Consider the following 27,202-nt stretch of genomic DNA (forward strand, 5'->3'; position numbering starts at 1 on the left):
TGTTAAAGTGATCTGGTGGCTTTTGTTGCAGTGGTCCTGTGGTGGCAGTTGATAAATATCTGCGGGACAGCAGAGTTGAGGAACAATTGGTTTTACACTTTTAGAGTTAAATTAACGGGTAGGTTTGTAATATGTTGTAGTTTTGAACTACAGTTGCAAAGTATTTAACAAATAATAAAGGTAGGCCTTACTGTAGTAGACAATTTGTACATCATCACAATCAGTCACATTACAATATACAAACATTCTGAGTTAGTGGTGCTCCAGCTGTTACCTGCTTTGTTACCTGCTTTGTAGACTGCTGACTGACTGAAGAATCTGCCTGGAAACTGAAGTATAATCTATTATCCTGTTCCCTGGGGAGATAATGACTTTGGCACTGCACTGCAAGACACCTGTTACAGAGAAGAGAAGCAAGAAACATGGATGTCTCAGGAAACAGCATGACATGTGGTTGTTGTTTCATTTACATCATTCTTCCTTGACGGGTATCAAGGCCCTTACAGGTCTGTAACTCTCTCAAGAGTGTACAAATGGAAACAAATGGACCGTTCCATGTGTAGGCTACACTCTCAGAGTTATGGGAATCTTTGAAGTTAAACTGTTTGAGAACCACTGTTCTTCTTGTTTATAACTCACCTTATTACGTTTCAGACGGTCAAATATAAATTAGTTTGGCTCTCTTTACATAGATTGACCCATGCATGCTTGTTGATGAGCCTAGTTGGTAAGGGTTGGGGACGGGGTCACTGGGTCAGACTTGAATGTGACATCTGCACACAGTAGTCCATGTAGATCCTGAGAGGAGCCTCAACGCTGGCCTACAGAAACACTGACTCCCTCTTCTGGTAAACCAAGGAACTACGTGGGAAAGATGACCAAACAGTAGGCTGCTTAGACCAGTGGTTCTCAATCTTTTCATGCCGTGACGGTGCGAACCCCCAAAATAATATATTTGAACTGGGGACGCCTCACCGGCTCACCCTGATAAGCACTTGGAATGTGGGAGTTGAGGCATAACTTTTAGTTTGACTTGATTCCACAGATAAATATTGTGAAAATAGCTGATCTACAAGCTCACACAATGCCTCAGTGTTGTGAGCTTGTCGGTTATTTTCAAAAATGTTGCCCTTATATTATTTGACAATTTGGCCAATGTTTGACCAGTTTTTATAGTTTAATTTGTTGATTACTTTTGATACAGTAATTGTCTTTTTTTTTCTCTGTTTTTTCTTGTTTTTGTTTTGAGGTATTAAAAATATCCTTTAATTGTCACTTAACTGTCATCTGGGAACCCCCCCAAAATCACGGTACCCTGGAGGTACCGTCCCACAGGTTGAGAACCACTGTAGACCATTATAGACTGGAAAACCATAATGAACACAAGTGCTGCCTTTACTTGGACGTGATTGGTTGATTGGAACGTCCGCCTGACGATTGAGCACGGCTGATTCCAATGAATTCAAATCAGATGCAAGGCGGCAGGTGGCATGATTACAGCTTAAAATACGACCAGAATGGTTTAGGTTAGCTTGTGACTGTTGTGAAGAGGTTGTGTTCAGGTCCATGCCAATACAGTACACATTTTTTATTTTACAGTTTAAACAGTTGTAAAGAAGTGTTCAGGTCCATGCCAACACAGTACACATTTTTTATTTTACAGTTTTAACAGACATTTTGTTGCTTCTTAATTTCAACGTACTGCATCCTCTCTGCAACTAATGTATACAACTGCAGCCATGCTTGAGGTAAGTAGGAAGTTACCTTTTATTTCTGATCCATTTGAAGCATGTAGGTTATAGATAGGCCTACTAATAACATAATCTGTGGGTTTATTGGATTGGAGCTGTTTTTCAAGGCAACACTCACGACTAAATGTAACAGTTGCCATATTATTACATTTAAGGTTGGGTTTAACTTAAATGAACTACCACATCTAGTGGTGGGAAAATCACTCAAATGTTTTACTTCTGTAGAAATACTGTTACAAGTAAAAGTCCAGAATTAAAAATGAACTTGATAAACTAAAGTAAAAATGCTTCAAATTAAAAGTACAGTACTTGAGTAAATGTACTTACTTTATACCCTAGACTTCATATAACAAACTGCTAAATTTAAACTATTGCATACTAAACATTAGATTGCTTATGCCATAGGTAGAACATGCATTGATGACTGAAGAACATTTAGGGTTCACTGTGACACCATTTTAGCAACTTCTGAGACGATGCAATATGTCATAAAGGTAGACCCAGCCAGAAACAATTATTGCTGTTCCAATGATATCTGATGATGCAATGTATGTACAGGTAACCTTTTTTGACTGACTAAATCTAAAGTGGATTTTTAATGTGAAGTGAGATTTTGCATATTAGTCAGTCATGTTAACAGAGCTTTCCTGTTCACTCTCTGCAGACCAGCAGTGATGATCTGTTCATGCCTCCCTACCAAGAGGAGATGGTGGATAAACTGCTGTCCAGTGAGACGCCAGATGAGGATTTTGGACTCGGACTCGGTGGTCTTTCTCTCGCCGAGGCCCTACTGCCTCTGGGAGAGCCTTCCAGCCCTTCCCTCATGCCTTGGGTCTGCTCCACCCGCTACAAGACAGAGCTGTGCACCAACTATGCTTCAACAGGCTTCTGCATGTATGCCAAGCGCTGCCAGTTTGCGCATGGCCTGCACGAGCTCCATGTACCCTCCCGCCACCCCAAGTACAAGACGGCCCTGTGTCACAGCTACCACTCAGTGGGCAAGTGTGCCTATGGTACCCGCTGCCTGTTTGTCCACAGCACCATGGAGCAGCGCCCTTCCTCTCGCCGCCATCACAAAAACATCCCCTGCCGTAACTTGAAGTTCTTTGGGGTTTGCCCTTACGGCACGGGCTGCAACTTCCTGCACATCGAGGATAGAGGAGAAGGCTGCAGCCTGGAGGCACCTGACAGTGGTGGTGACGAGAAGTTTAAATCTACGCCTGAACCACCGGCCAAAGGGTGGAAGCCTCGCGGAGCCTTATGCCGTACCTTCTCTGCCTTTGGTTTCTGCGTCTATGGCACCCGCTGCCTCTTCCAGCACAGCCTCCCCGGCAAGATGAACGGCACTGACGTCAGCCATAGTCCAGGAGACTTCACCTCTCCTTTGAGCAGCAGGGCAGTGTCGCCAGGTAACGACATGCTTGCTTCCTCCCCGTTCTCTGCCACCTCCCCGACCTCACATTCCACCACCTCCTCTGCTCCACCCTCCACTACGACCTCGCCCCTCAATACCCCCACTGTGGAACCCACGGCTCACAATGCCTTCACCTTCTCCAGTCAGCACCTTAATGACCTGCTTCTGCCCTTGGCTCTCCAACTCCAGCGACTGGAGAGCAGTCAGGTCATGGCAGTCAGCACTCGCAATATCTGGGACAACAGATCATTGTAGGTGGGCAATAGTCATGGGTTGCTCCTGGCATCAAATGATGGCAAACACAATTTCAGCACTTTTATTTTTTTTATGTGTGTGTATAGGCACCCTTTATATATTTTTAAAGGTTTTGCATGAGTCCTCTAGAGCTCCTGGAATTTTTTTTATTACTTTTCCTCCTCCCATGTATATTGTGCTGTTGGGCTGGGCAGTCTGACATCTACTGGGAGGACAGGAGTCTGGGACAAGTTGCCAGCACTGTTATGACTGGAAGACGTGTTTAATAACTTTTAATTGTTGTACATATTTAACTAACAAAGCTTGAGTTATTCTTGTCTAAAAAGTCAGAATGCTAAATAAACTTATAGAATTTTAAACCTGGTTTTGTCATACTTTGAAAAATGTGGATGTTTTTTATTGGAGCAATACAACATATTCCCTTAACATTAATTCTAGTAATTGGGCAATGCACTCATGGTTTTTGTATATTTGGGTATAGGTAGAAAATGCCACCTTGAACGATATGAAGTCTAAACATATTTAGGAATTGTGTGGGTTTCTAAAGGGTCTTGGGGAATAACGATACAATACGTTTGAACTTTTGTCATGTCCTGTGTGGACAAATGGACTTCGTAATATAACCTTGACTTGCATAATATATTGGGACAAAAGGATCTTAAAATTATGGCTACAAACAAACCATGTGATGCAGGATTATGATTTTTTTTTGCCTATTATGACATGCCCAAAATGGGACACTGAGGTTAAAAATTGAAACCTTGTGTGGTATGCCTTGTTGCATCTTGAGCCCAGTAGTATGTTGAGAATGATTGGTTAGTTGTCATTCATGATTAGTCTCCCTGATTCCATGGCACTGCCACAAAAGAAGAGTTCCAATTGCCCCCTTGGTAGGTTGATGGCACAACATTATCTCAAATGTAAAACTAGGCTTAAGTTGTGAGATCTTTGGAATGACTCCTTGCATAATTTGAACCAAAAGGCAATATTGGGCATCAATGCAAGACATACCTGAATTTATTGAACTGTTAAACACCATCAGAATGAAAGATCTCGTCACATGTTATCAGTTTGAAGACTGGACAAGGTGGTCTGCAATCAGATATGCGTAATGACCAAAGCATTGCCATGCTGACACCACTGGATTTGTATTCCACAACAATCCATCTTGCATATGATACAAGTAAAACATGCAACATTTTGTTGGAGTTGGTATTAAAAATGTTCAATATTTTTTCTGTAGTTTCACATTCATTTGATATGTCGATCACATTGTATTAGCCCAATAACTACACACTTGAAGTGTGCTGTCTTTGTAAATTCCTGATCACAAGATCTTGTCATATATTCATGGAGGCTGAGACAGATTAAGCATACAGTATCCTTTTGGTGAAGTATATTTTATTTCTACCAGTTACCCCCATGTGAAAGGCCCTCTGTATGTTGAACTTATGGGGAAGTAATTTAGCTTTGACTGACTGCCAGATAACGTGCGACAAAGAGGCAGCTTTCAAACTATCTTACGAAGACAAAAAGAATCAAGGGCTTGAAGGCCAACGTGTGAACAACATGAGAACCTGTTTGTTTTTTCTCCTTGTAATGCGTACATGTAATTACATGCTAACCTACACCCAAAAACATTAGTCTCAACAGAGACGTGGATAAAGTACTTCTCTTGATAAGGAAGGTCCACTGTTGATTTGCTCTTGTTCCGATAACTGCAACACAAGGAAAGCGCATATAACAATTCAAATATGAGCCAGGCTTCAAATGGAGAATTATTGATATGATTGAGGGTACACATTAATCTCTGTGACACTATGTGTACTGTATGTATAAAAGGAGAAAATAGTTTGCAGAGGGTTATAGCCTGAAGAGGGCAGTCGGGCCGCTACGTATGTGTTGTAACCCTGTCACCATGCACTGTTTTGAATATATTTCCATTATGAAATAGCCATTGACTGAAGGCTTTTTAAACTTGATTGTCAGAAGAGTGCTTTTGATTTTTCTTTGAATCCACTGACAAGATTTTTACAGGATCTCCTCTCTGGTCAGTAAGAACACATTGAGGACTTATTTTAAATTTCTACTCGTTTATATGATGTTTTTGTATTGTATTGTATATTTGTCTGATGAATTGAGTACAAACAAAGGACCCCAATATTTCTTGGGTTTAAAATCCTCTTAGCAGACCTTGAATTGAACTGTACTTCCCTGTGCTTGTCTTTGCAAACTGTTAATAAAGTATTCAATCAAATAAAAAAAAGTTTTCAAAGTTTTCAAATAATTGTAGTGGAGTAAAAGTACAATATTTTCCTTTAATAGTGGAGTAGTAAAAGTATCGAAAATTGTAAATGCTGAATAAAGTCAAAATACCCCCCCAAAATTGCTTAGTACAGTACTTGAGTAAATGTGCTTAGTTACTTTACACTACTGCAATATATGTTCACACCATAGGGATCACACCTGGGTATATGGGGTTCACACCATAGACTATAGAGTTAAAGGTTCACACACACGCACACGTATTTTATTTTGAAGGCCAGGACCGGAAGAAGGATGGTGGATAATAAAAACATGTCTGCTGTGTAAAGGTTAGCTCCGTTCCGGTAGCAAATATAACACATCCGGTTTCTGAGCTAGCAAATATAAGGTTTCCGGTTGCCTTCAAAGTAAGAGCATCGCATTTAATGTTTTATGAAAGACATACATGCATTTCGAAAAAGACATTTATACAGTGGTGGAAAGTAACTAAGTACATGTAATCAATTACTGTACTATGCATTTTGAAAAATACACGTATACAGTGGTGGAAAGTAACTAAGTACTACTCCACTACATTTCAGAGGCAGATATTATACTAGTTACTTGTTACTTTGTATATTTTTGATTATAATTACAAGACCACTTCAGCCCTATTTAAACTTTGGAAATTTGAAAATAGCCGATCTACAAGCAAAATATTTTTATATTTATACAAGACCACTTCAGCCCTATTTAAACTTTGGCAATTTGAAAATAGCCGATCTACAAGCAAATATTTGTATATTTAATTACATTTTGATACCAGTACTTTTACTTAATTACATTTAGAATTCAGGACTTTTACTTTTGCAGAGTATTTCTACATTGCAGTATTGATACTTTTACTTAAGTAAAACATTTTAGTACTTTTTCCACCACTGCATTGATGGATGTATTTATAAGAATTAGCCTACGCCCTAACAGGTCGTTATTGAAATTGGCCTTTGATCCACATTCAATGGGCACTTAGCACATTTTCCATACACCCATGTTTAACCACTGTGATTAGACTGTAAACAGGTTTCAGATTTAAATTGGAATGCCAAAGATGGCAATCCCCTTTCTATAAATAATAATAGTAGCTTGTACAGGTGTAACATGTGGGGGGTTTATAAACATATTTAACAATACAATACAGTGTGTGTGTGTGTGTGTGTGTGTGTGTGTGTGTGTGTGTGTGTGTGTGTGTGTGTGTGTGTGTGTGTGTGTGTGTGTGTGTGTGTGTGTGTGTGTGTGTGTGTGTGTTTGTCATGGCATGGTGTTTTTTCCCCTCAATTTCTTTAGAGCACAAAGCCCAAATACCATTGAATATAATATATATGTATATATATATATATACGTATACGTATATGTATATGTATATGTATATGTATATGTATATGTATATGTGTGTGTGTGTGTGTGTGTGTGTGTGTGTGTGTGTGTGTGTGTGTGTGTGTGTGTGTGTGTGTGTGTCAATGCAACAACTACAGTTGTGTGTGTGTGTGTGTGTGTGTGTGTGTGTGTGTGTGTGTGTGTGTGTGTGTGTGTGTGTGTGTGTGTGTGTGTGTGTGTGTGTGTGTGTGTGTGTGTCAATGCAACAACTACAGTTGTTAAAAAACAGTTTTGTCTGAATCCAGCCACTGTAGTCCACACACTAAACCTATATTTTCTACAGAGGTTGTGAATATTTGATTGTTAGGTTAGTGCATCAATGATCTTGTTGTACAGTATGTTAAAATGTTTTGTTGAAATGTATATACAAAAAATCTGTTATTTCTAATTATGCTGCCGGTATCGTGTCTGTGATTATAATGAGCAGGGGATTTGAGCAGGTCACAGCTGATTAGAAGGTTGTAAAGTAAGGGTTTTTTTTAGGCAAACTTTGCAGCATTGGGTAAAGAGTAAATAATATATATATATGTGAGTGTGTGTGTGTGTGTGTGTGTGTGTGTGTGTGTGTGTGTGTGTGTGTGTGTGTGTGTGTGTGTGTGTGCGTGTGTGCGTGCGTGTGTGTGTGTGTAAAAAATTAAGCACATTAAAATGGAAATGGTCATTTTCACTAAATGTCACTACATTTCAAAGTAAAAATGTTAAATTATAAAGAAAAACATTACTTAGTGATGTGGTATTAGTAATTAGGGCACATATATATGTTTCTTAAAACAAAAGATGACTAATATATTTCAAGTGTGTGTATGTACACATATATATATATATATACAAATCACAATCACATCACAGAAATAGATCACCATTCCCCTGCACTTCTTGACGAAGACGAAGAGCCTTTTGTGGAAATAAATAACTCTCCTGCACTTCATGAGAGCCCTGTAGATGAAGTTCTTGTTGTGGAAATACCGGTAGATCACGCCTATGCACTTAGTGAGAGCCCTTTAGATGAACAGGATGACATACAAATGCAGACTCTAGATATTAGTACTGTTCAGAGTGTCATGGGACCTGGTGCAACATTAGGACCCTTCAAACACGATGCCCTTGAACCTGCTAGCTTTACTTTGCAGGCTTCTGATTGGAAAATGTTTCACTCCTACAGACCCAAAGGAAGTAAACATTTTACGAGGTTTGAATGGCAAGAGTTATTTGCCAGAAAGCTGAAGGAATCAAATCCTTACTGTATAATACGTTTTGCTAATCACAACTTTTCTATTGCTACCACCAGAAAAACATACAAGCCATGTCTCACGATCAATGGCTCCTGCCGGCATACTTCATGTGAGATGACTTTCAAAATACTTCTCCATTCAGTCGAAGAGGGCATATTTCATATAGTTTACACTGGCAACCTATATCACACAAAGGACAGATTGAGAAGTAGATATATTAGGGGCCAAGAACGTAAGGAGTTAGGGATATCAATGAAGGACAAATCGCCATATTGTGCTTACGTCGATGCAGTAGGAAAGGCAGATCCTAGGTCTTTAATAGCTGGTAATCGAAGTGGAGTGGGTAGAGACTCCGCTCCGTTTAGAAAGGTCAAACATGAACATCGCAAACTAAGCTGGATGAATGATGATGAGATTACAGCTCTGCGCCTACTGAAAGCTGACTGGGAAGATGAAGACACAGAAAGTGTAGTTGTAAAAGGATTCATTCAACTTATTAAAGTTAGTCCCCTTAAGGTTATATGTTTTAGTGAAGCAGGAGTGAGACTGTGGCACGATGTGATTAAGGACAGCGCTGCATCATGGGATGCCACTGGGGGAATCATTAAGAGTAAACTAACAAAGAAAAGGATTTTGTATTATGAGATTGTAGTAAGTTCATCCACTTCGTCCGCTTCAACTCCTGTAGCATTTATGATCAGTGAACAACACACCCAGACTGCTGTAGAGGAGCTCCTCACGGAATTGAGGTGCAAAGAGAAGGAGATATTTGGTGCCAACACAACACCCATGCAGATTAATAGTGATAGGTCCATAGTGCTTTTGAAAGCCAGTATGCATATCTTCAATGGAGATAGCATGAAAATGTACTTGTTACGCTGCTGGAGAATAGTGAATGGAAAGGCAGATAGCAAAGATTTGAATTGTTGTACCATAAGAGCATGTAAGAGTCATCTGATGAAACAGGCAAGTCACATTTGCAAACAACAGTACAATACTAGAGATTGTAGGTTTAAGTTGGCTATGTTCATCTTCAGCGCTTTAGTTAATGCCAAAACACTGAAACAAGCAGGTAATATAGTATCTGCTGCTTGTATTGTACTTGGTAGCAAAAGGAACTCCAGCGAGGTGGCAGCTAGTCTTGGCCGCATTGAGGATGAAACACAGAAGCTGCCAGGAATTGCAGGAATTATTGATAAAGAGCATGATCGACAAGACAATTCATATGACACTGCGGTTGATGATATATTTGACTTGACTGCTGATGTTTGTGAAGGTACATCTCCCTTCAAAGACTATTTTGAACAACTAAGGGCTACAGCCAATAATACAATTAAAACCAGCAATGACACAGGTGAAAATCAATACCATGGAGAAACTATTTTAAACAAACTGTTCTCAAACTTCCTCCCAACTATTCCAATATGGTCAGATCTACTCTCAGGTGATTTGCAGCGATTCTCTGGAGCCTATGCTGCACAAATAAACCATGGTAAGAAAAGCACAGCTATTAGTGAGGCCATGTTCAAAAACACAAAAGTGTTGCTTTTACGAAATGAGAAACACAGAATTGACGAATGTATACAGCGCATACGCTCACTATACAAGCAGTCAGCCATAGATTTCATTGCCAAAGTAGGCTACAGGATATCACAGGCATCACAGCGTCCACACCCACCACCTGTAGAAGAGTGGAACAAAAAGAGAACTCTGCCGCCACAGCTGAGACGCTCTTATCAAAATAAGCCACAAGCAAATTCAAAGATTTTCTTACAAAATGACAGCTCAGCAAGTGTGCCAGACAAAACAAAGGCACAAAACAGAGGCACAAATGAGGAAATATGCAATAGTATATGCAGGTTTGCAAATAATGAGAGTAATTGTTGGCTAAATGCAACCCTACAATCGATACTGCATCTGCAAGTAGTACAAGATAAATTGAAACAGTTGACACCTACTTATATGGTTGCGATGTCATCAATGCCAGGGAATTTAGCAGCTCTCATCCAAGCGTTTTTTCAAAATCCAGGGCACACATTTGATGCTAAAACAATCCATGGTGTCACTCAAGAATTAGTCAAGAGCATCCCAGCGTTGTCCTTGTCAATGCACAATGACCCACTAGATTTGATACACAAATTATTAATCTGGTTGCATGATTGTAGTGTCCAAACAACTGCTATGGCAAAACATACAGACATCTGTAAAAAATGTGCATCGAAAGTTGAAAGCATTTCATGCGCGCCTACTGTTTTTGCATTACCGCTGACACAGAAATGTGAGTCCCTCAATTCTCTTTTCGAACACACAATCATGGAAGGTGAAGGTCAACAGAGATGTACAGCATGTGGTTCAGAAATGAAGAGACAAATATGTTGGATTGATGCTCCTGATGTCATTACTCTTTCTGTGTCCCGTGTTGATAATGGTGGGACGGTGCTCCACACGCCTGTAGTCCCATCTGATATAATCGAAATTCCCATTCGTGACAGCAGTAAAATTAAGTATAAGTTGGGCTCAATCATTTGTCATGTAGGCTCAGTGGCCAAAGCCGGACACTTCTGGGCACATTTGCTTTATGACAATGTTGTAATTAGAGCAGATGATACAAATATAGACATCCTTCAACCAGCAAATGCATTGCAATTGGCAAAACCACATGGGTACATTTATTTCTATGTGAAATGTAATGATGCATCACTTAATGCTGTTATCACAATAGAGGACAATTTGGAAGATATTGGCCATGGTGTGGATGTGTTTTTTTGCAATGAAAGACCAAATCACAATATGTGTGAAGCCATACCATTACCAATACTAACATTTCTAAAACAGACATCTGCTTTCCAAAAATGTCACACACGGCTTGCAGCAGCAGCAGCAGCAGCGCAGTCCCCAGCATTGTTTAAAAGAGCGCTTGAGAAACTTGCCAACACTCAGGTGGTGTCATTAGTGTCTCGGCAATTTTCTATGACAGACGTGTACCACATATTAAACAGCTTTGTGAATGACACACTTGGGGCTCCTTTCCTTGGAAATGACCTGCTTTGCCTTAAAAGTCTTGGTCGCTATATTTGTACTCAATGTGGTGACCAGGCCGTACCATCTAGAAAGAACATATCAGAACTCATAGTGCAGCCACTTGAAGTGTCACAAAAAGGCATCTTGGACACAGTTGCCAAAATATGTTCTGCTCAACTTGACCAATGTGAAACATGTAAGCAGGACTTAAGCTTATCAACCTATCAAGTAATTCACAGCCCACAGACTTTACTTCTCCTGCTAAGATCTGGTGCAGAAATTCCCAAAACGTTCACTCTCTCCTGTCTGTACCACCAAAATGATTATGCTGTGTCCAGCATTTGTGCATTTTTTGACAAGTCACCATATGTGTCATTGTACACGTGTAAAGACCAGCAATGGCATATCATGACAAAAGCATCCAATGACACAGCAGGCTATACCTTTGAGCTGATGCTAAAAATACTGACCACAGCTAGTTGCTTTGTCGTGTCATACGAGAAAACTAATAGTGTGAAACTAATCAACTTTCAGCAGGTCGAACAAAAACATAAATGCACAGACAGATGCAAACTACACAAGCAGACAAGGGCTAGAAAAGGGAGATCCATTCCAACGGCAGCTGTGGAGAATAACGAGTGGCTGAGTGATAAGATGATCGATGAGTACCATAAGCTCTTGCTTTCGAGTGTTGAAAGAAAAAAAAATGCATTTATTTGTCCCAGCACTTTTGTAAGCCAACAGTTACAGAGTTTTTGGTGTGATGACATCAGTGTCCTCCCAGATGTACCACGAGCATCACGCAATTGGTGGAACTACGAGTTGGTGATATTGCCCGTCAACGCAAATAAGTCCCATTGGGGAGCCATCGCGGTAGATTTCACCAAAAAGACAGTGAATGGTGATGTTATAGTATTAGATGTTGTGATAATGGATTCACTACGTGTGCATGAGCAAGACCTGGTTAAGGCATTTTTTCCACTGCAAAGGTACTTAGCATTACAGTACTTTGCATTGTATGGTAGAGGTATGGGTATTACATTTAGATATGAGTGTTATCACAGTTGTCCCAATTTCATAGAACAAACTGACGGCAGCAGCTGTGGTATTTTCACTTGTTTGTTTTCCAAAGCTGTTCTGTTTGATGTGAGCCTCAACACTTTCAAAAGCCACCGTGAAAAGCGAGATTGTGTTATGCATGAGTTGTCAGGCAAAAAGATATTTATCTGAGTACAAAGTTAAAGCATGTACTGTGATTTACTGTATCTTGGACAAACTACCTAAAAGGCTCTGTTGTGTCTGTTGTAGGAGAACGTCACAAATGGAGGATGCGAGGGACCAGAACTGACATGTTCCCAAGACACCAGGAGGGAACATCATTTTGGTCTTCCTTTTTTTCCTTTAGGTTTTGATTTAATCAAATGTTTTCTTCTTTTTTTCTTTTGTCTTTGTGCTTACTGTGATCATCTAAAAACAAACATTAGAGCACAGGACTATGCAATGTTTGGACTGAGCTGGTTCTGCTTTATATACGTACATCTATCTATTGATCAATTTGTGTGTGTGTGTACAATGTTTGCACTTTAAGTTTGCTGTGTTGCACTTTTGAGTGATGTTTGCACTTCAGTATATTGCATGTTATACTTTTTTATACATTTGAGTGATGTTTGCACGTTGGTACATTGCATGTTGTACCCGTTTATTATACATTTGAGTGATCTTTGCACTTAGGTACGTTGCACGCAGTACCATTTTATACTTTTGAGTGTGGTTTGCACTTCCTAGAACTTCCACATTTTTACAGTTTTGCATGATGATTGTGTTTGAATAATGTTTGCTGTTATTAACACACACACATATAGTAAATTGATCAAATCTGTGACTACTAAACTACTAAAGTAGCCTCTCAGTCCACCTTAAGACAATTGGCAATGTTTAAAAACAAATATTGGAAAATGTATTTATATATATTCTGTTTTTGATAAATTGTACACTGTTTTATTAGTAAAGAGTAATTAAAAGGTCTTTTTTTAAACTTTCAAAGCCTGTCTGTATTCTTTTATGGTGTGGGGTTGTGTGGCCACTTGTATACACTATTGGGTTAGGGTATGGCCACTTGTATACACTATTGTCTGAAAAGGGCCCTTTTCTGACCCCTGACCTCACTGGACGGCCCGCCACTTTTTTCTACACCTTAGTGCCGCTTAGCGGAGAGTGTGGCTGTGTAGAGGGGGTCTCCCCGAACGCGTGCGTACCTCAGAAGTTCCGGCACTAAGCACCGTCTCCTGTCCAGTGTCCAATTTGTATAGGCTATGCACTGAAAAGGGCCCTTTTCTGACCCTTGACCTCACTGGACGGCCCGCCACTTTTTTTTACACCTTAGTGCCGCTTAGCGGAGAGTGTGGCTGTGTAGAGGGGGTCTCCCCGAACGCGTGCGTACCTCAGAAGTTCCGGCACTAAGCACCGTCTCCTGTCCAGTGTCCAATTTGTATAGGCTATGCACTGAAAAGGGCCCTTTTCTGACCCTTGACCTCACTGGACGGCCCGCCACTTTTTTTTACACCTTAGTGCCGCTTAACGGAGAGTGTGGCTGTGTAGAGGGGGTCTCCCCGAACGCGTGCGTACCTCAGAAGTTCCGGCACTAAGCACCGTCTCCTGTCCAGTGTCCAATTTGTATAGGCTATGCACTGAAAAGGGCCCTTTTCTGACCCTTGACCTCACTGGACGGCCCGCCACTTTTTTTTACACCTTAGTGCCGCTTAGCGGAGAGTGTGGCTGTGTAGAGGGGGTCTCCCCGAACGCGTGCGTACCTCAGAAGTTCCGGCACTAAGCACCGTCTCCTGTCCAGTGTCCAATTTGTATAGGCTATGCACTGAAAAGGGCCCTTTTCTGACCCTTGACCTCACTGGACGGCCCGCCACTTTTTTTTACACCTTAGTGCCGCTTAGCGGAGAGTGTGGCTGTGTAGAGGGGGTCTCCCCGAACGCGTGCGTACCTCAGAAGTTCCGGCACTAAGCACCGTCTCCTGTCCAGTGTCCAATTTGTATAGGCTATGCACTGAAAAGGGCCCTTTTCTGACCCTTGACCTCACTGGACGGCCCGCCACTTTTTTTTACACCTTAGTGCCGCTTAGCGGAGAGTGTGGCTGTGTAGAGGGGGTCTCCCCGAACGCGTGCGTACCTCAGAAGTTCCGGCACTAAGCACCGTCTCCTGTCCAGTGTCCAATTTGTATAGGCTATGCACTGAAAAGGGCCCTTTTCTGACCCTTGACCTCACTGGACGGCCCGCCACTTTTTTTTACACCTTAGTGCCGCTTAGCGGAGAGTGTGGCTGTGTAGAGGGGGTCTCCCCGAACGCGTGCGTACCTCAGAAGTTCCGGCACTAAGCACCGTCTCCTGTCCAGTGTCCAATTTGTATAGGCTATGCACTGAAAAGGGCCCTTTTCTGACCCTTGACCTCACTGGACGGCCCGCCACTTTTTTTTACACCTTAGTGCCGCTTAGCGGAGAGTGTGGCTGTGTAGAGGGGGTCTCCCCGAACGCGTGCGTACCTCAGAAGTTCCGGCACTAAGCACCGTCTCCTGTCCAGTGTCCAATTTGTATAGGCTATGCACTGAAAAGGGCCCTTTTCTGACCCTTGACCTCACTGGACGGCCCGCCACTTTTTTTTACACCTTAGTGCCGCTTAGCGGAGAGTGTGGCTGTGTAGAGGGGGTCTCCCCGAACGCGTGCGTACCTCAGAAGTTCCGGCACTAAGCACCGTCTCCTGTCCAGTGTCCAATTTGTATAGGCTATGCACTGAAAAGGGCCCTTTTCTGACCCTTGACCTCACTGGACGGCCCGCCACTTTTTTTTACACCTTAGTGCCGCTTAGCGGAGAGTGTGGCTGTGTAGAGGGGGTCTCCCCGAACGCGTGCGTACCTCAGAAGTTCCGGCACTAAGCACCGTCTCCTGTCCAGTGTCCAATTTGTATAGGCTATGCACTGAAAAGGGCCCTTTTCTGACCCTTGACCTCACTGGACGGCCCGCCACTTTTTTTTACACCTTAGTGCCGCTTAGCGGAGAGTGTGGCTGTGTAGAGGGGGTCTCCCCGAACGCGTGCGTACCTCAGAAGTTCCGGCACTAAGCACCGTCTCCTGTCCAGTGTCCAATTTGTATAGGCTATGCACTGAAAAGGGCCCTTTTCTGACCCTTGACCTCACTGGACGGCCCGCCACTTTTTTTTACACCTTAGTGCCGCTTAGCGGAGAGTGTGGCTGTGTAGAGGGGGTCTCCCCGAACGCGTGCGTACCTCAGAAGTTCCGGCACTAAGCACCGTCTCCTGTCCAGTGTCCAATTTGTATAGGCTATGCACTGAAAAGGGCCCTTTTCTGACCCTTGACCTCACTGGACGGCCCGCCACTTTTTTTTACACCTTAGTGCCGCTTAGCGGAGAGTGTGGCTGTGTAGAGGGGGTCTCCCCGAACGCGTGCGTACCTCAGAAGTTCCGGCACTAAGCACCGTCTCCTGTCCAGTGTCCAATTTGTATAGGCTATGCACTGAAAAGGGCCCTTTTCTGACCCTTGACCTCACTGGACGGCCCGCCACTTTTTTTTACACCTTAGTGCCGCTTAGCGGAGAGTGTGGCTGTGTAGAGGGGGTCTCCCCGAACGCGTGCGTACCTCAGAAGTTCCGGCACTAAGCACCGTCTCCTGTCCAGTGTCCAATTTGTATAGGCTATGCACTGAAAAGGGCCCTTTTCTGACCCTTGACCTCACTGGACGGCCCGCCACTTTTTTTTACACCTTAGTGCCGCTTAGCGGAGAGTGTGGCTGTGTAGAGGGGGTCTCCCCGAACGCGTGCGTACCTCAGAAGTTCCGGCACTAAGCACCGTCTCCTGTCCAGTGTCCAATTTGTATAGGCTATGCACTGAAAAGGGCCCTTTTCTGACCCTTGACCTCACTGGACGGCCCGCCACTTTTTTTTACACCTTAGTGCCGCTTAGCGGAGAGTGTGGCTGTGTAGAGGGGGTCTCCCCGAACGCGTGCGTACCTCAGAAGTTCCGGCACTAAGCACCGTCTCCTGTCCAGTGTCCAATTTGTATAGGCTATGCACTGAAAAGGGCCCTTTTCTGACCCTTGACCTCACTGGACGGCCCGCCACTTTTTTTTACACCTTAGTGCCGCTTAGCGGAGAGTGTGGCTGTGTAGAGGGGGTCTCCCCGAACGCGTGCGTACCTCAGAAGTTCCGGCACTAAGCACCGTCTCCTGTCCAGTGTCCAATTTGTATAGGCTATGCACTGAAAAGGGCCCTTTTCTGACCCTTGACCTCACTGGACGGCCCGCCACTTTTTTTTACACCTTAGTGCCGCTTAGCGGAGAGTGTGGCTGTGTAGAGGGGGTCTCCCCGAACGCGTGCGTACCTCAGAAGTTCCGGCACTAAGCACCGTCTCCTGTCCAGTGTCCAATTTGTATAGGCTATGCACTGAAAAGGGCCCTTTTCTGACCCTTGACCTCACTGGACGGCCCGCCACTTTTTTTTACACCTTAGTGCCGCTTAGCGGAGAGTGTGGCTGTGTAGAGGGGGTCTCCCCGAACGCGTGCGTACCTCAGAAGTTCCGGCACTAAGCACCGTCTCCTGTCCAGTGTCCAATTTGTATAGGCTATGCACTGAAAAGGGCCCTTTTCTGACCCTTGACCTCACTGGACGGCCCGCCACTTTTTTTTACACCTTAGTGCCGCTTAGCGGAGAGTGTGGCTGTGTAGAGGGGGTCTCCCCGAACGCGTGCGTACCTCAGAAGTTCCGGCACTAAGCACCGTCTCCTGTCCAGTGTCCAATTTGTATAGGCTATGCACTGAAAAGGGCCCTTTTCTGACCCTTGACCTCACTGGACGGCCCGCCACTTTTTTTTACACCTTAGTGCCGCTTAGCGGAGAGTGTGGCTGTGTAGAGGGGGTCTCCCCGAACGCGTGCGTACCTCAGAAGTTCCGGCACTAAGCACCGTCTCCTGTCCAGTGTCCAATTTGTATAGGCTATGCACTGAAAAGGGCCCTTTTCTGACCCTTGACCTCACTGGACGGCCCGCCACTTTTTTTTACACCTTAGTGCCGCTTAGCGGAGAGTGTGGCTGTGTAGAGGGGGTCTCCCCGAACGCGTGCGTACCTCAGAAGTTCCGGCACTAAGCACCGTCTCCTGTCCAGTGTCCAATTTGTATAGGCTATGCACTGAAAAGGGCCCTTTTCTGACCCTTGACCTCACTGGACGGCCCGCCACTTTTTTTTACACCTTAGTGCCGCTTAGCGGAGAGTGTGGCTGTGTAGAGGGGGTCTCCCCGAACGCGTGCGTACCTCAGAAGTTCCGGCACTAAGCACCGTCTCCTGTCCAGTGTCCAATTTGTATAGGCTATGCACTCCTTTGAACAGCATCTATCAATTTAGATAAATAATTAATGTTTTAAATCCGTTTTTGTTACACAGAAACATAATATGTGATATATAGCTTCGTTTAAATGCTTAATTTATAGTTTTAATGTGCAAATGAACCGTTTTTCAATGGTTTTCAATGGTTTCTTTTTACTCTAGAGGGTACTCTTATTCTGAAGAGATCGTCCACCGGAAGTCTTATATTTGCTCCGTTATATTTGCTGACTGAACACTGCTGTAAAGGTTGATGTGTAAATAAATAAACTACAAAACGCACACATATCGTCTCTGGTCCACTGAGGAGGTAACATGTTTAACCTCCTACTATTTATGCACACACACTTACATGATTATCGTATGTACGGTTTAGGTATTTTATCATATAGTAAATAGTGGCAGTCCAGCTCTGTGGATCAGACTAGTGTCTGGAATGCAATGCAAAGTGAAGTTAGTTCAGGCTACATTCTGGACGTTTGTAAGGTTTTGGATTAAACTAAACCACTTATTTATGTATTTAAATGTATTAACAGACAATGCCTTTATTTTTTCATAGTTTTAAGTTCCAGATTTAGCCTTCGATCAAGACTTTCATAGATGCATTTTATCGAGTCCTGACTTTTACTTTCGTATCAATGATAGTCTTGGGCTGCATCCCCTAATTATCACTGGACATCCGCGCTGAAAGCCCGTACTTCTCCGTACATGTACAACAACAATATATAAAGTGCTGACCCTGTAGCCCCGGATGTTAACTCGACATTAGGAACCCGTGTGCTCTGTATTAGCCCGTATTCTTCAATAGATATGTGTTTTAATCCCGTCTGTGTCGGATTCTGTCGGACATTCAGTGACGGGGCGCATCTGGTAAAAGCCGGTATTACACTCAATGTAAACAGGAAGTAAACGAGGGGGGGGAATGGCGTTCAGGCACAGACGGGATTAAAACAAATATCTATTGAAAAATACGGCTAATGCCGTGCACAAAGATTCCGAATACCGAGTTAACATCTGGGGCTACCGTGTAAACATCTTATATTCTGTATTTGTACATTTTCGGAGAAATACGGACGTTACGGGCAGATGTCCAGTGACAATTGGCGGGTAAAGCCCAAGACGATCATAGATGTGCAAATTTCAAAATCGATCAAAAACATATATGATAGTCTTGATCTAAGGCTATTCCAGATTATAGAGAGTCAGAGTCAACGTTTCGCATTGTGCTCAATGAACCGTTGTATGGTGATTTCTGTCATTTTTGTTTATGTTGGCTCATAGTAAACCCCGTTTGTTCCTTTTTATGGTGTGTTAATTAATCTATTGTGTACAGTTGAGATGGCGGACAGAGAGGAGCGACGCTTCGCCGAGGTTCCCCGGGAGTCTGTCAAGCTGATGGCCGAGAGTGCTGGCGTGGAGCTGGGCGACGAGGTGGCTGCTCTGCTCGCTGAAGATGTCTGCTATCGACTCAGGGAAGCAATACAGGTAGCCTAATAAAGTAGTTATTATAATAATTTGACACACAGAATATAGTTTAGAATGTAGCTCCAAAACAGTTTTAATGTTGAGAATACACAAAAGGTTTGTAAATGATAAATAGTAGTCTGAGCAGCTATCTGCTATATGGTACTGCTACTTCATAATGAATTGAATACACAGGACCACAATGGAAACAAGCCCCTATAGGGCTTTTTTGTGTTATCCTTTTAACCATCATTGTAAATCGTACCTCTGTACTAATTGCAAACTGTAAAAAGTATTCAATCAATCAATCACTGGACCCTGATTTAGGTGTTGAACAAAGGGTGGGCATGCAGGCTGGTTTACTTGGACAGGTGCATCAATGAATGTCTGAGATATTTAGTTTCAAATCGATCAAACTGTATTTTCTCCTTAGTAATAAATGAGACATATACTTAATAGTGTTCTGTAATTGAACTGTGTCTGTGTTGAACGTTCACAGAGCAGCTCTCAGTTCATGAGACATGCAAAGAGGAGGAAGCTGATGGTGGAGGACTTCAACAGAGCGCTGCGGTGGAGCAATGTGGAGGTGAGACACAGACCGGTGTAGTACTACAGTGGTTCTCAACCTGTGGGTCGGGACCCACAGGTTGGGGGGGGGGGATTTAGGGGGGGATTTAGGGGGGGCCAAATGTTCAAATAATATAAAAAAATTGGCAAAAACTTTGAAAATAGCCGATCTACAAGCTCACAATGCCTCGCAACAACATTTATCTGGGGAACCGAGTTAAACTAAATTGAATGCCTCAACTCCTACAATTCCAAGTGCTTGTCAGGGTGGGTGGTCCCCAGTTCAAATATGATTATTTTGGGGGGTCACAGCCTGAAAAGATTGAGAACCAATGTAATAGTACACTAGACACAGTACAACCCTAAACACTGCTTGCTTCATGAAGTACAGGATAGATAGAGCAGTAGTTCACATCTGATTTGGCAATGGAACCTGAACATGACCATTAAGAAAACACCAATATATAATAACACATTCATTGCTCATAGAGCATACTGCTCTATTAAACATGTTTTCAACAATCGGCCACCTGGTCAAATATCTTGCAACCAACTTGACGATAACTAGCTTCTCCATATTTGTAAATCCTTTTTATAAATTTTTCGTTACCAGGCAATTGCTGGCTATGGGGCCCAAGATGCCCTTCCATTTCGCTCTATAAAGGAAGGTGAGCTGTTCTTTGTAGAGGATCGTGACATCAACCTCGTTGAGCTAGCCCTGGCTACCAACATTCCCAAGGGCTGTGCAGAGACGATGGTGCGAGGTACGTCCCACCACACCATGCATTGCATGCTGAGAAATGTGAAAACTTGCATCTACGATAGCGTAAAGGGCTTTTCAGACGAGGAGCGACACAATGTCTGCTTTCTTGCTTGGATAAACGCGGCCGCACTGTGCTTCTCATGTGAATACACAGACGGGTAATCTACGCCTGCTTCAGCTGGGTCAAATCCTTGTCCTGCAGGGTACGTAGGTAAAGTTGACCACCATTCAGCTCTTGTTGCGGGCAGGCATGTGCGTGAAACGAGCATGAACGCGACAGTTATGCTGGAGTGTGCCCGTTTGTCGATGCGCCTGTCACATTGCCCGCATCTCCCTACATGCCCGCTCGCCTTGAAAATTAATTACTAGGCGCATCAGTCGCTTCCCGTGTGAAAAGCCCCCCTTATGTATTTTGAGGGGACATTCAAAAGAAAGTTACTCATGGAGTGCATCTGGCAGCTAATGTATAGATGATAATGTATAATTGTGTATCAATGGTAACTTGGTTTTCTTTCCATGTTAGTAAATGTGTCCTACCTGGATGGTAAAGGCAACCTAGAGCCTGAGGGAACAGGTAAGAACCATACTGGGGTTGACAAGTGATTGTAGCTTGTTCCGTGTCATTTCAGTGCTTGTCATTGAATCTTTTAAACGATTGTTCTCTGCATGCCACAGTTCCTAGTGCAGTGCAGTCCCTCTCAGATGACCTGCTCAAGTATTACCAGCAGATAACACGTGCTATTCTAGGAGAGGACCCACATCTCATGAAGGTAGGTCTTAAGCCTAATTTCTGCTCCATTGTACGACTGTCGCATAAAAACGTGTGTACATAGGTTGGCTGCGAAGTACAAATCAGGCTTTAGCTGTGGAGAACAGCTTTTTTTTTTTTTTTTTACTATTTTATCTAAAAAAGAATTAATCACGTAGATTAATCAAAACTAATTCAAGAAATAATGGACAGAGAATCAATTAGGAAAGTAATTGTTAGTTGCAGCCCTCTGAACTCGTGTTTCAGGTAATTAACTCAAAATAATGTCACAGTCGATTTAGGAGGCTGTATGGGGAGAAATGTGGCCTTGGGCTATTGGGAAGTTTTCAATAGTTATCATGTGTGTTTCAGGTTGCCTTGTTGGATCTCCAGTCCAACCCAAAGATCGCTGCTCTCCTGCCATACTTTGTTTATGTCATCAGTGGAGTAAGTTCTTTTTTTCTCTCCTTTTTTTTGTTGTTGCAATTTTTGCTTTATTAGATGGTAGAGTGTAGCGAGACAGGAAACTTAGGTCAGAGAGAAGGGAGACATGCAAGACATGATGGGAATCAGATTCAAACTTGGGTACTCATTACTCCCAAGGAACATGTGGTCCATGCACTAACTGGCTGAGTCAGGGTTCATTTTATCAATCCACGTTTGCCAAATGTTCAGCCACTGTACATGCCCAGAATAAGGATGTATTTCTATACACTACTCTGATCTGCAGGTGAAGTCTGTGAGTCACGATCTAGAGCAGCTGAACAGGCTTCTTCATATGGTGAAGAGTCTGGTGCAGAACCCCTACCTGTATCTGGGCTCCTACGTGCGCAGCCTGGTCTCCAGCGTCATGTACTGCATCTTGGAGCCGCTGGCCGCCTCCATCAACCCCCTCAATGACCACTGGACCCTGAGGGACTACGCGGCCCTCCTGCTCAGCCACATCTTCTGGTAAGCTCCTCTCGTATCCCACCACATTTTGATTTGCTTGTACTGTGCTGATTCGTGCAAAAAAGTAGTATTGAGCCCAAAATGATTTGTTAAGCGGACCTATTGTTTTTGTTTTGCTGAAGTTTCCATATTGACCATCTTGTAATTTTTCCACTGAATGACATATTGATACAATTCAGTAATATTTTCTATGACATGAAATCAGACGTCTCAATAAAACATGTTACAGGGGAAACGACACTAAGATTAAAATACAAATACATAAGAGTGAATTATTTGATTTCACACTGTTGAAAATAATGTTTTCGATCCTTACATATTTGTCAAGCCCAAGGTGACTGACAGCTATTCATGTGTTTTAATATTGTTCTTTTTGGCACAAGAGAGCATACCAAAGCCGTATTTGTTTTCACCTTGCCAGGACTCACGGGGACCTGGTGAGCGGTCTGTACCACCAGATCCTCCTGTCTCTCCAGAAGGTTCTGTCTGACCCGGTTCGCCCGCTCTGCTCCCACTACGGTGCTGTGGTGGGCCTACACGCTCTGGGATGGAAGGTAGTACACTGACTCTCTTCTTCACCCATATTTGACTGGTTCTCCCCTGGTTTCCATACTGGCAATTTTGCATTGGCCATGAAGACAGGCAAATATGTATAAAATAAAAGTAATAATTTGTTGTATATTGTTTAGTTTTTAAAGTGTCATTGCAATATTGACACATTGCAGAGGGCCTGCAATACGTACTGTGGGTATTGAGGATGTTATCAATATACTCTGCAATGAATGAGACCAATCGGACGTAAATGGAGCAAAATAACCAACGATTAATGGAATACAAATGCAAAATGTGAAGGCTGAAAAATATGCTGCTCAAAGAAATGTAGGGAACACTTTGATCCCTTAATTATTTTGAGTTTTCATGAACTGTGTACATACTGCTAACAAAGACTGCTCAAAAGAATTAAGGGAACGGTATTTGCTACTGAAAAGTGGTTTTACACCAGTGGTATGTTAAGTTACACAAGATATTACGTGATTATGTATGTTAATTTATGGTTCGAATAAAAAGCATTAATATTTGTAATAGTATATTATATCGTTACCTTTGTTCAAGCTGTATTACAGCTAATTGTTTTTCTACATCATGCAGACCTACAGTACATTCAGTAATAGTTTACTTTGTGTGTGTTTGTTTGCAGGCTGTTGAAAGAGTGTTGTATCCACATCTACCAGCGTACTGGGCTAACCTACAGGCCGTGCTAGATGACTACTCTGTGTCCAATGCTCAGGTCAAAGCAGATGGACACAAGGTTTATGGAGCCATCCTGGTGAGTACTACTGTAGGCTTGAGTGGTATGTTTTTAATTTTTTCAAACAGTCATATACACATTTTACAGTCTAATACAACGGTATTTGAAGACACTGTTGTATTAAACTTAAACTCAAAGTACTACCACACAAGGGCAGAAACCTTTTTCGTATTTATTAGTCCGGTATCAAATGCTGTATCCCCACCATTCTCAGTTGACCTCTTTCTCAGCTCAGCTCTGAAACTGTCCTCTGGTGGCGCCTACTGTGTACTACAATAACAATAAATCACCTCATTACACTGTCTTAAGTTTTATAGAAAGTGGAGCGGTGTTATTGAAGATCACACCTTTGGGATTTAAAGAAACACCCTGGCATACCGTAATACCGCCCAAGGCTATACTGCAGTCTGCTCCTCTATAGCAGCTATTGAAAATGGCATCACATACTGTAGACACAGGCCTAATCACAACATCATGGGGTCTAATCCGGCTCATAGCCTGTATTGTACGTCATCCTTTACTAGCCCAGTCTTTCTTGTCTTCTGTTCAGTAAAGCAAGGAATGTCTTGAGAAAACGAATAAACATTGCAATGTAAGTAACTGTTTCCAATCATGGCAGGTGGCAGTGGAGCGTCTGCTGAAGATGAAAGCGTTGTCTCTGTCCCAGCCAGCGGAGGGAGCATTCAGTGGTCAGCCAGGCTCTGCACTCGGTGCAATGGGCTACAGGGTGAGCTCCCCTGGCCTCAGCCCACCCGCAGAACCCCTGTCAGAGGCTGCCCTGGGAATCGCCAGCCACCTCCAGGCAGGCGGTGCCGGCTGTCCCTGGGAGGAGTGGACGCCGGTCCCCCTGCCGGCCATGTACTGTGAGCTCTACTCCTTCTTCGGAGACAGCCTGGCTGTCCGCTTCAGCACAGGACCAGAGATTGGAGGCTGTCTCCCCTGCATCCCGTCCCAGGCCAATGACACGAGGAAGGAACCCCCCGGCCCTGCTACCAACTCGGACACCACCCGGAAGATGCCCCAGCTGACGGCTAACCTCAACATCAGCCCCAGGCAGGATGGAAGTCCTCGCACAGAGCCTGCTCCACCCAGCCTGGCTGCTACAGCCCCGGGGAGGTACAGTAAAGCAACCTGTTTTTTTAATCCCTTGTTGTTAGCAATGTTGTCATGGTTTCCTCATAGATGGCATATCTTGATATCTATTAGAGATGCGCGGATGGCCTCTCATGGTCATCCGAATCCGCATGTACAAATTCATTATCCACCCGTTATCCAACCGCAATAATTATTTTATCCAATTTAAATATCAGTTTTTCATCCGTTTTTCCCGTATGTCAAAATATTATTATTTTCTGGTATTCCCGTTAGTTTTAGTTGTGCGATGCGATCACAAAATGCATTGATTTAGCCTATGGAATGTCGGTGCGTCTTTTTTCTTTTTTTCAAACCGGTGCTGCGCTGACAGACTCTGTGCGGCATCCAACATACAGGCATCCAACATACATGCGGCATCCAACATACAGAGCGCACTGCTCTGCTGCGCTGTATGTTCAGCGCAGCAAAGCAGCACCGATTTAAAAAAAAAAAAAAGACGCACCGACATTCCATAGGCTAAATCAATGCATTTTGTGATCGCATCGCACAGAGGCTGCTCAACACACACACACAGACACAAGCACACAGAGATTTAGCTATTTTATGGATAGATATATTAGATGTCATTAATTTATTTACCACAATATTTCACCCGCGGTTTATCCGATATTAATTAATAATTATATTTGATTGACCCGAATCCACCCAAACCGCGGTTAACTGCGGCAACCGCGGCTAAAACCGCGATCCGCGCATCTCTAATATCTATGTCTTTTCTTGTGCAATCATGTTGATGATATGCTTGGAGTGCATGTTTATGTTTATAATCAGAATCAGTTTGATTCCTGAGAATTCCATTGCGAAGGGTCATGGGATTGTCAGTAGCGCAGAGTGCTGGGAGCCTAAAAAAGTTGGGTTCAGGTCAACTTTATTCAAATGAGAAATGAATCACCATGTAACAACTGATTCTGCAATTTGGTCGCACAAGAAAAATGTAATTATTATATTTTGAGGTCACCGATTAAATATCGGGAGCATAAGCAACCAAAACACCATTTTGAGCCTTGAGTGTTCTATAATCCAGTGCTAGTAGGTGGTTCAGCAATTTGAGCTGTTTGTGCGCCTGATGGTCTGTCTGGAGTCTCTTCCCAGAGGGAAGAGCTAGCTTTCTACATACTTATGCTTTGTCTCTTTCTTTTAGGTCTATGGCTCGCTCTACCTCCTCTTCTTCCTCTGCCCAACGTTCAAGATCATCGTCCTCTCGCTCAGGCCAACGGCCGGCAGGTCCATCCCGTGATGTCTTCCCCAAAGCCCGAAGCTTCGCCTCCCCACAGACCGGCTCGCCCGTATTCACCTTCCTTATCGGCGGGAGGCAGATGGGCCGGCGTTGCCAAGGGCGACGTCCTTTCCAGACCAATTTTGCCCCGACTCCGCCCCTGTCTTCTGTCCCGCCCCGTGCCTACGCCCACAAACTGCCAGTCATTGGCAGGGTGGGCAAGCCTGTAAGACGCTGGGCGTGTTCCCACTATTCCCTTCACTTACCCCTCTGAAAGAATAGACATCTGGAGAGACAGGACAGACTTTTAACCAGTGTTTTTTCCACAGCAGTGGCAGTGGTGGGTCACAGGATCATGGATTAGGAACAACAGAGAGGAGAATAGAATAATGGCTACGTTTACATGCACACCAATATCCCCTTAATAGGTGGAACTTTCTAGTTTATGTGCTTGTGCTCATGAACACAATTTCTCGCATAACCATTGTCCCAACAATGAGAAGACAGAATCATGTTTGTAGAATATTACGTCTGTGATGCTGTAGACACAATGTATTGCGCCATCCTATTGCCCTGCCTTTTCAATGACAGCGGGAACAATTGTATTAGATTGTCAAAAGCATAAAATAAATGTATAGGATGGATGCTGTGCTTCCATGTCAAACATGGAAGAGAAAGTAATCAGACCATGGGAGCCTCTGTGACATTTGTGTTCCCTATGAAGATGTATGATATCCATAGCAATAATCATCACTGGGTCAACTATCCTATATGAATACTTTTATATTCTATGGTCAAAAGGATCAAGAAAGTTACCACTTGAACCAACATCTTGTAACTACCTTTTTCATTGAGTGATATTAGAAAGTGCATTAGTAAACATGCATAACATACCTCAACTAGGACTGTAACTGGCATATGAGTCTGGATACTGTGCACATGTAAACATAGCCACTATGTTATCTAAGTACAATGGACCCCGACTTGGTGGAGCCCCCCCTCCCAGAACTCTACAGGAGACACCTGTCACCTGTTGGAGCGCAAATGAAGCAGTCTTGCCTCCATATTGTAAATATGCAGTTGGACTATGTGGTGGAATGGACACCGTCTTTTTGGAGGGATAGTTTTTTTCTTAAAGAGGGACTGTACTGCAGCTAAGGACACCATTTCTGAATATTTTGATATTTGATACAAATAGCTGTCTATTTCATAGAATACAAAACCGTTGGATTCCTTTTGCCTATTAAAACTAAATCCATTATTTGACTGACAGCAGTTTTACTA

The 27,202-nt window shown here is 43.2% G+C and overlaps 2 protein-coding genes across 2 annotated transcripts; both read left to right on the forward strand.

Moving 5' to 3' along the window:
- Positions 1–1,739: 1,739 nt before the first annotated feature.
- LOC308101442 (uncharacterized protein) lies at positions 1,740–3,420 on the forward strand (the record flags this gene model as incomplete). The annotated part of the gene is made up of 2 exons (XM_080450862.1): positions 1,740–1,748; positions 2,416–3,420. 2 exons carry the CDS (start codon positions 1,740–1,742, stop codon positions 3,418–3,420), a joined length of 1,014 nt encoding a protein of 337 aa, XP_080306988.1.
- Positions 3,421–5,949: 2,529 nt separating this feature from the next.
- On the forward strand, positions 5,950–27,190 carry taf6l (TAF6-like RNA polymerase II, p300/CBP-associated factor (PCAF)-associated factor). The gene is made up of 13 exons (XM_080451379.1): positions 5,950–6,014; positions 17,995–18,055; positions 19,079–19,230; positions 19,709–19,795; positions 20,390–20,540; positions 21,063–21,113; positions 21,215–21,309; positions 21,660–21,734; positions 22,018–22,238; positions 22,660–22,792; positions 23,437–23,565; positions 24,167–24,663; positions 25,844–27,190. Exons 3-13 carry the CDS (start codon positions 19,084–19,086, stop codon positions 26,190–26,192), a joined length of 1,935 nt encoding a protein of 644 aa, XP_080307505.1. The 5' UTR covers positions 5,950–6,014; positions 17,995–18,055; positions 19,079–19,083; the 3' UTR covers positions 26,193–27,190.
- The last annotated feature ends 12 nt before the right edge of the window (positions 27,191–27,202 follow it).

This window comes from Gymnoscopelus braueri, assembly GCF_963280865.1.
Source record: "Gymnoscopelus braueri genome assembly, chromosome: 15".
In the NCBI taxonomy this organism is placed as follows: Eukaryota; Metazoa; Chordata; class Actinopteri; order Myctophiformes; family Myctophidae; genus Gymnoscopelus; species Gymnoscopelus braueri.

Coding starts and splice junctions, on each gene's coding strand:
- taf6l (XM_080451379.1), top strand. CDS start 19,084: ATGGCGGACAGAGAGGAGCGACGCTTCGCCGAGGTTCCCCGGGAGTCT. Junction 21,310..21,659: donor AGGACCCACATCTCATGAAG/GTAGGTCTTAAG, acceptor TGTGTGTTTCAG/GTTGCCTTGTTGGATCTCCA. Junction 23,566..24,166: donor AGGTTTATGGAGCCATCCTG/GTGAGTACTACT, acceptor CAATCATGGCAG/GTGGCAGTGGAGCGTCTGCT.